The 9741-nt window shown below is 38.0% G+C and overlaps 1 protein-coding gene across 1 annotated transcript; it reads right to left on the bottom strand.

The window, feature by feature from the left end:
* Positions 1 to 203: 203 nt before the first annotated feature.
* Positions 204 to 3648, bottom strand: ZNF518B (zinc finger protein 518B). Its single transcript, XM_009880538.1, has one exon. The coding sequence runs from the start codon at positions 3444 to 3446 to the stop codon at positions 204 to 206; it is 3243 nt and encodes a 1080-aa protein (XP_009878840.1). The 5' UTR covers positions 3447 to 3648.
* Positions 3649 to 9741: the final 6093 nt, after the last annotated feature.

Raw genomic sequence — 9741 nt, 5'->3', positions numbered from 1 at the left:
AAGTTGACCTTCAAAACAAACCTCAAACGTGAGAGTGCAAAGTCATGTTTAATCCTCACTACTGGTTTCTCTATAACTCTGCTCTCCTCTCCCACTTTGTTAACAGTAGAGATCTTTTAGCAAAATAAAGCAGTTATGTCAGTCTTCCTTTCCAAGCATGTTAGTAGCACTCATTAAGAGGGAAAACCCCCTCAGTCTCTCACTTAATGCTTTAGTGCTGGAAGAGAAAGAACATCCCAACCCTTGGTTGCCTCTATCAAGTGCCTCTGTCCATGACTTATCCATTCTTCTTGGTCCATATATACCCTTCCACAAAACCAACACTTAAACATACACTGAAGCGCTTCAGCTGGTGAAGTTTCCACCACCTGGTAGTTGTTTTTATGGGTCTTTTTTAGTTTCATTTTTAGCATATTCTGCCTTTTTGCTTGGTTTCCTGACTCAGCATTCTGAAGAGTAAGACGCTTTCGATAACGTTTGACACCAAGACAACTACTTGTCCTTTCTGATAGAACTACTTTCAGGACTTGACCTTTGTATTTGTTGATGGTCTTCATGACATTAATTATCTCTGGCGAGTCAACATCAGGATGGTTTAGTACCACAACTGGCTGGTTACGACGAGGGCATTTTATCAACTGATTCATTCTCAGAGGGACAAGCCGAAGACGTCTTGCTGTCAACAGATACAACGTGTCAGAACTTGAACTGGTTTCCGACTGAGTTCTTGTTTTCCTCTTAGGAAGTTCCCTACAGCCTGCTTGTTTTGCCTTATTTTTAGGACCTAGTTGGCCTTTTGAATAGGATTTGCTTTGCTTACTCACATCATTGCTTTTCTGAAACGATACACCAGTTTGTTTGCTATTATTTTTAACACTTGCCTCTCGCTTCGGTCTTTGCCTGAGCGATATACTTCGAGACTGAACATTCGGTTCGCTCTCATTAGGCAAACATGGCAAATTACTGTTAAGTGTCTCAGAAACACTGACAGGAACTGGACGAGGCAGAAACATTTCATTGCAATAAACAGAAGGAGCAGACGTTTCACTCCTGTTCACTATTCCATTTGAGTTTTGACTGCTAGTAGCATCCAGCACTCTCAGCATTGTCCCTTTAGGGATAAACACTGGAGTAGCAACATGGGAATTTTTAGTTACCCTGCTTTTAGATGTTCTTGCAAATGTAAGCAACTGATCTTTACTGTGTTCTTCATTACTCATCACACTGCTTCCACCATGCACTTCAGGCAAAGTCGCAGACTGTTCCACCTCAGTGGCAGGAACAACTCTCTCACAGCTGGCTGAATTTTCTTGAGGGAAAAGTACCTTTTTGCTAGAAGCTTGGCATCTCAAAGGCATGGACTTCATGTTAGATTCAGCAGCAGACATTAGCTGAGCAATCTTTCTACACAGCAATGTTGCTGACTTCTTGTTGCAGGTGGTGTCATCCCATCTGACACCCTCTGGAACATTTTCAGTCCCAGAGCTAAGAGAAAATACAGACGAAATAACAGGTCCCTCAAAAGAGTTGCCCTTATTTTCCATCTTCTGTAGTTCTAAAGATTCCAGAAGAAGATTGCTCTTTTTCCTTACGGTTTCAGTTCTCTTTACTTCGCTACAGCCAAAAGTCATGTCCTCACAAGGTGGAGTTTTACTGACACGGAAGTTTTTTCCTGCCTCAGAAGATGTAACAGATTTTTTATCAAAACCCTTACCAGCTAAATGTGCTTCTGTAGAGCTGACTGGTAGACTCCTACATTCTTTGTCATCCCTCTTTAAAGGCAATGTATCCTTTTGTTTAAGGACTGCACAAGAGGAGGAATTTTTGCCATCCTGAGCAGCCTCTACTGAAATGTTCTTGGAACTTTTATCTTCAGAAACAGCACCATATTTTGGAGGGGGTATATCCACAGCTTCTTCATAACAATACAAGTCATAATGTAAGTTTTTTCCATCTACTTCCCACCTTGAGGATTTAAGATCACTTTTTTTGTCAGTACTATCCATCACCAGAGACGGAGAACAAAGTTCTATAACACCTGAATGGACATCAATACCTTTCACCAAATGAAAGCATAATTTTGATGCATCTTCCCTCTGTATAGATACAGAGTTACAGTTTGAGAGTTGAGAATCATAAAAACAGAGACATTCAGAACTCTTGTCATATGTACTATCGCAATTAAGCTGGTTACTAACACCGGATAATTTGTCTACATTCACTTCCATGGTTAGTAACTCATTTTGAGAGACAGATGTTTTTTTTACTTCTGCAGATCGCTCTCTACCTTGATTCTCAAGTTCCTCTTCAGCACCATTCACAGGTTTGTAAGTTGCTTCTTTCATAGGAATTAGCTTAAGAACCAGCTGTTGTGCTCCATTCACTATTTTAATCTCTACTATCTGAGCTAAACAGTTAGAAGGAACTACAAGTTCAGACGGTGCAATTACTGTTAAAGGCATCCCAGGTTGTAAAGGCTCTGTTTTTGGAGAATAAACCTCAACTTCCACACTTTGATTCTCACATACACTTATTTCAGATGGCTCCAATACTGTTTTATCCTGGACTGATGCTGTGTTTATGCTACATTCTACATCACGAGACAAACAGACTGTTTTAGTTGCTTTACCTGGAATCTCACAAACCATATTTGAAGATGAATTTGAAAGTTCATTCTGAAATGGAATTTTATCATATTTCTGCTTTTCAAATAAAGTGCTTTGACTCGGCTTCTTTTGCTTGCGGTTTATGATAGTATTTGACAGTCGTTTTGTGGCTATTCCATGTACTCTTCTTGTATGTTTTACTATATAGTCATGTCTAACAGCACCATAGTCACAGTATTCACACTGATACGGAAAAGTTCCGGTGTGTTTCACCAAATGCCTCTGGAATTCTCCTTTGGTGTAGGCTACGTAACTACAGTAGAAACAGAAAAATTTAATTTCTTCATGTTGATCTACATGCTTTTTATACTGTAAAGGATCCCTTGTTGAAAATCTACATTTATCACAGTAGTATTTACCTGGCAGAAAGTTTTTAACTTTAAATGTTTCCTGGGTTTTACTTGGGGATTTTTTTTCAAGTTTTTCAATGTCTACACCGTTGGCACCCTCAGGAACAAAATGGAAAGCCGGTGGTGTAATATGACTGCACCTCTTGCAGATGAAATTTTTTTCTTCAGTCCACCCAAGCTTCTTATGCTTTTCTGTATCTTGCATTGAAATTTTCTGAACATTTCTGCATTTTATGCAGCTTATCAGTGACAGCTTATTGTTCTCAGCCTCAGTCCCTTGGTAACAGCAGTTTTGGTCATCATCCCCTTTTGATGGATTTGTTTTATCTTCAGAAGATTGCTTTGGGGATGTAGTTAAGGAATTACTTTTATCATTAACTTGGCCAGGGTACAATCTTGGTAAAATTTCCCTCATTTTTTTCAACTGCATTTCAGAAGACGTGACTCTGCACCAGTTTTGTCAAACACAGCAGCAACAGACAGAATGTTTTCTTGATGTTAGTCTTGTGTATGCTGCTTATCAGTCAGTCATTCAGGCCACCAATCTGCAGAATATACACTTTGGAGGAAACGGTGCTCACGGAACTGCATCCATATTATATTCCATGTTCTTAATTTTATTCAATCAACTTGCAGCACTAAAGAATAAAAAGCAGAAGATTAAGTCAGTTACTATTCACTGATCACTGAAATACAGTGAACTAATAATTGAACTATGAGTGGACTACAGCTGAATTACAGAGTGCAGGTCTACTGTTAATACATCATTGATTGTATTCTGCACATACAACCATTAACTGTAAGCAAGACATACCCAATCAAATAATCCTTTGATGTTTGCTTTTATTCAAAATGTTCATAAATTCATAAAATTATCTGCTATGCATCAAAACCTAAAGAGTTCATGCTACTTCTTCCATGCCATGAAAAATTTTACATTTAGGAAATGTATTTATAAGCCTAACAAAAGAAAGACACATGGTAACAGAACTGAGCAGCAGCAGATGATTTCAGTCCATATACAGACCTTAATTCGGGAAAAGATATTATGAAGCACTGCAGATGCCCCTCATCTGTGAACCCCAGCAGGAAAAAGGAGAGTGACTACAATGGTTACTAGAAACACACAACTATGAGTTTGTTTTTAAATAAAAGGATTTTTAAGTTAGCATGGAAATTCCTGAAGTACAGAAGGAAGCTCTTTTCTAACCAGTGCCAATGTTTCTGATCCAAATGGTCTTGAACACTAATTCGTAACAAGATGTGATTTACACTTCATATGTTCTCAAAGTAATGAAGTCAAAACAATCTGCGGCTGCAAAATTAATTAGTTTCACTTCCGTTAATAGCACAGTGTAATCACTTCTATGTATGTGGACAAGCATATAAATAATTCACTCCATCCTCATAACACAGGATGTGTCAATCAAGCAAAATAATCAATGCAATGGAAGGCAGAGGGAGAACAGTAGTATCAATGTAAAGCCGCCACATTAACTTGTGCAGTATATTTGGCCCCACAGGTTCCAGCACTCTCACTGTCTCTTTTCTGTATTTAACATGAACACGATCTCAGCCTTCAAGCTTTTGCCAAGACTATGAGACCACTGTTATATGGAAAATAAAAAACTAAATTACCCTTTTGAAACATACATAAAACAAAGTCCAAAGCTAACAGCTACCAGTAATATCTACTCAACATCTTTTTTACTCAAACATTCTTACTTACAGACATAGCGTTGCACAGACCTGCATTCACGTAGAGACTGTATTTCATGAGGTTAATTCTAGATTCCTTAACATTTCAACACATGCTACAGTAGGCTTCTGCTTCTGAAATCCAGTTCCTCTCCACGTCTACCTACAGAGAGCAGGGTCTGATTTGGGCTCCAAAAGCACAGTGCTCAGATTACCTAAGTAGCATCCTATCACAATAATCCTACACGAATGAGGAAAATTTTACACTATGGTACATCTCCGCAATGCCTTGACAGGAGCGAGCATCTGATCCAGAAAGTTCTTCTTGCATCTGCCTGTGCTCCATCTGCCAAGATCCCTAACTGCCATGGGAATACTGTCCTAAAGATGGGGTTCTGCAAAGAGCAAGTATACCAATGTAACCTCAAACAACAGTAAAAAGCTAAAAAACTGGTTAGGGACAACATAACAGGCTTTTCACTCTTTAGCAGATGGGTGGCTGCACATATGTAAAACTCCTCAGAAGATGGTTCTTAGGACTTCATAATCTCATCTCATTGCAATGCAGACAGCTGTACATAACTGTGAAAAAACTCAATATCCTGATGTGAAAAACGAATCAACAGCAGCCTCCCAGGAAGGAGGAAAGTATACATGCCTGCTGTATCAGAATCTGAAGATATTTTTTTAAGCAATTCTAATGTTGTTGTTATGCCCTTTATTATCCAGATTGTAATAAGGAAAAAAAAAAATGCTTCCAGTAGTCTCAGACAATTCTTCCCCTGCTAATATCACTTCTTAGACTTAAGTTGAACATTGTTGACACACAAGTGTGATGGTAGGCCTATGTTCAGGAGATCCACTGTTTTATTTCGGGAGAAAGATAACAAGAAATCTTGATAAGCTCAAGATCCAGACCAAAGAACACAAAAAACAGTATTAAAAAAAACAGAGTTCTCTTTTTTCCTTTTTTTTTTTTTTTTGTTAAACACTGCAAACTTCACCTTATGGGACAATATGAGAAAGGATCCACTACCTTTAAAAAGCAAGAAAGTATAAGAAACACTGTCAAACATTTTAAGAATGCTTCAATTTACCAGACAGATCTGGGCTGCTCAGTTCAAGAGGACACTATAAAATAATTAACAGAGGTAATTCAAAGAACAAGCTAGTAATCCTTCTAAACTTTCCTAACTCAAACAGCTTTATGTGTGAAAGTGAAAACAAATAGGTACATAACTCCAAGCTTTTATTCAGACCCGTGACAAATACTTTCTTGCTAGAATCCAGGTTTCAAATGTTATTGGAGTTCCTATGGCTGCATTTCAGAGGTGCAGTGGGTCGATCCTAGCCAGCAGCCAAGCAGCGACACAGCCGCTTGCTGACTCCTTACTCCTCCCTGAGTAGGAACCGGAGTGAACTGGAGAAAGCTTATGGGCTGGGACAAAGGCAATTTAATAGGTGAAGGAAACACACAGGGAGGCAACGCAAAGGAAATCACTCACCACCTTCCACAAGCAGACCAATGCCCAGCCAGTCTCCAAGCAACAGCCACCTTGGAAGCCAACCCCCTCTCCCCTTCTTCCAGTTTTCATTGTTCAGCATGATATTATATGGTACGGACTATCCCCTTGGCCAATTCTGGTCAGCTGTCACAGCAGTATATCTTCCCAATCTCCTGCCCACCCCACGCCTACTCACTGTAGCGGAGGCAGAGAAGGGGCAAAAAAAAAAAAATCTTGACATTGTCCAAACACTGTTCAGCAACAGGCAAAACATTGGTGTGTTATCAACCAATGATATATTATTTTAGCCACAGATCCAAAACACAGCACTGTAAAGGATGCTATGAAGAAATTTAACTCCATCCCAGCCAGACCCAGTACAAGGTGAGAAAGAACTGAAAAACCAGTTGATGCTCAAGTGAGACCGCTGTTGGCTCCCTAGCTAGTCATTCACCAATCTTTCCTGAACACTGAATAGTTAATAAGACATGTTTCGATGTGAATAGGCCCACTTTATCCTTATTTTGAATAAAACAAGCCCAAAAGTACATTGTAATTTAATTCTTGTAGTGAAAAAAATTATTTGCTTTTTCTGGTTACTTTAGAAAAACAAAATCATCAGTGTACAGACAGGTAGTGCAATCCAGCATCCATTCACTCCACACCAGCAGGGGGAGTGGGGGCGCGGGTGGTGAAGGGAAGTAATTCCCCTGAAGATTTGTTTTGGTGTTTAAAGGGTTAGCAGAGACATGCTTCAGAAGATTTAATTAAAAGACACGTACTCAATTTTTCAAGCTACAATCTAATGCAGAGCACAGAGACCAATCCAAAGATATCATTAAAGGAAGACCTGAAAGTCTACATGGAGTCTGAATGGCAAACACAAGAACAGGATAGATAAAGAATGGAGTGGGAGATACTAGGAGTGTAAAAATCAACTCCAGTCACTGTCTTTACAGGAATGGATTCAGAAAAAGTTTGTAAAAATGCTACGAAATACAATAAGGTACCTAAATTAGGAGAAATTAAAAAATGTACAGGCCCTAGTTTTGGACAAAATTAGAAGCAAAAATTTAAGAGGCACACAGAAAAAGGACCACAGAAGCAAGATAAATCAAACTTTCTCACGCACTCCTTCCACCAAACACCTTCAGTACAGCTACATTAAAAAGTCAGGCATTTAATAAAAGCAAATATATCCCACCTTTCACACTATACTGGTATATCTTGAATGTTGCTGCTAAAGTCTAAGTGATCAATAGACCTGCAGGAGTCAAAAGGCATTCCAAACAGCGGATATCACATGTACATAAAGGTTAGAAAACAAAGCTCAATTAAAACCACAAAAAATAGGAAGAAACATCCTCTGCATCCTGACTACACCTAATTCACCAATACAAGTTTTTCTGCACTGCAGTAGATTACAAACCACTGATGACTGTCAGACAGGAATTGCCAGCGTCTACCCCTGAAATTTCCATTTACTTCAAATACAATAGTATTTTGTTCATCATTTCAAAGAAATGTATTTGTTTCCCAGTATTTTAGTTCCCTTTGTTATCTCAATGCTGCTATCAATGAAATCGGTGTGACGAGCAGCATGCATTTATCATATGTGATCACATAAATAAGACCTTACTTCAGCAAAGCACACACCTCTCAAACACTAAGTTCACAGACTGCATCCAACAATCAAGACCTGCTTTGGTACTGAAAAGCCCATGTAAGTCATCTCCTAAGAGAAAGTTTAAACAGAATTGGAAGACATTGTGTATCACTATCGGGAAGATGCAGTGTGTAAAATCTGACCCTCTGTAAAAAACTTAAATCTGTGTGTAAGCTTAAAATTATCTTGTTTCTGTTTTACAGTTAGATATATGCTGTATACTACCCATTTAACACCAACTGACCATCCTTGTTAAGCACAGTTAAGCATTCTACCAACCGAACTACCTAGCCATGAATTATCAGTCACTAATTTTAGGCCTAATTACCGGGAGAGATCCGAAGTGGTTCACTCAAGTGTAACATATTGTAACAATTAAAAGAACTGATTTTGTATTAAAAACAAACAAGTCAAAAACACCAAAGAAGTTTTATCTACAATTACTTTTCTTAAAAAATATTTTTTGTTTCACAATAACAGCTAATCACACAGTCAACACTTTTTGTATCTGAAATTCACATGAAGTATTTTCACCAAAATGAATGAGGAATGTCGATGCAAAGAATTAAGAAAAGCAAAGACCATGCATCAGGTTTTAGAGCTCACTTTTATTATAAAATACACAGTTATTTCACTCTACAGAAAAACCTAATTACATTCAAAATTTTCACTATCTATAATATGTCATGCAAAATACTGATTAAAAGTAAATCACTATTTTTCAACTGCATAGGTGAAAAAGTAATTTATTTACATTTACCAGCATTGTATGAAGGCAGGTACATAAAGGTACTGTACAGTACTCTACTGAAATGGAGATCTCCTTCTCTGTGGCTCTAGGACTGAGGCCTAGCTTTATTTGTATCTGAAAGAGACACATTTCTGATATATCATTCTACTGCTTGGTGGTCTTCTTTCAATAAGTTAAGCAATGCATTCTCACATAACTACTACATCAGAAGTAGTATTTTAGAGAGTGCTCAGAGATGTTTATACAGTTGTTTATCATTACTTCCATGAACAACTTCTAAATTTAAGCTGTGCCTTTCAGCATTTCACACAATTTACAAGTATTTTAAAAATCTCTCTATATATCCAAAGCACAATGACTAGTATTTACCCTTACCTTACTCTAAGCTTTAAGGCCTGCAAGCAATAAAGCAACAAAGTATGGCACTGAAGAAAATGGGAGAGAAGGGAGAAGAGTCCCATTAAAAGTATGTATTCCTCTGTGTCCAGTTCTCAAAACATTCATGCAGATGCTAATATGCATTTCTACAGATTTAATTCTTGCTGAAATTAGCCATGTACATAAGTAGCTGCAAGAAAATGGCCTTGACTATAACCTTTTACTGTAGTAACAATGCAGAAGAGAACGCCAGCAAAATCCTGTGGAATATCATTAGTTTTCTTAATACTAAACCAGATATTTTTTAATTAAACATATATTTTGGGACACTTAAACTACATCTGTGATAACACTGGATTATTCAGATCATTTATTTAGAAGAAATTCAAGTCATTTTATGCATCTAAATTACCTTAAGTGTCCAATGTAATACTTTTGTACGATAGATTCTCTTGCAAGAAAATTTAATGTAGGATTTAACGAAGCGAACCTTATGCCCAAACAGAACTCTCTAAATAATAGTTCTTTAAAGAACACACAATTTACATACAAAACACAGGGTGTTCTATTTTGCTCAGCAATACAGTTACTAACCCCGAAAGCTTCTTTTCTTCAGGAGGAAGACCAAGATGACAAACCTGGACAACAGCTTTACAGCCCAGTCGAGCCTAAAGCAGCCTGATGGCGTCCACGAGACAGCAGCACTCGCCAGCCAACACCAAAAAAA

The sequence above is a fragment of the Charadrius vociferus genome, unplaced genomic scaffold (assembly GCF_000708025.1).
Source record: "Charadrius vociferus isolate BGI_N301 unplaced genomic scaffold, ASM70802v2 scaffold603, whole genome shotgun sequence".
Taxonomy (NCBI): domain Eukaryota; kingdom Metazoa; phylum Chordata; class Aves; order Charadriiformes; family Charadriidae; genus Charadrius; species Charadrius vociferus.
Note: the sequence above shows the minus strand (reverse complement) of the source record. Positions and strands in the feature narration are given on the sequence as shown.

What these genes read in the sequence shown, in the direction of transcription:
- ZNF518B (XM_009880538.1), bottom strand. Translation starts at nt 3,446, where the DNA reads ATGCAGTTGAAAAAAATGAGGGAAATTTTACCAAGATTGTACCCTGGC.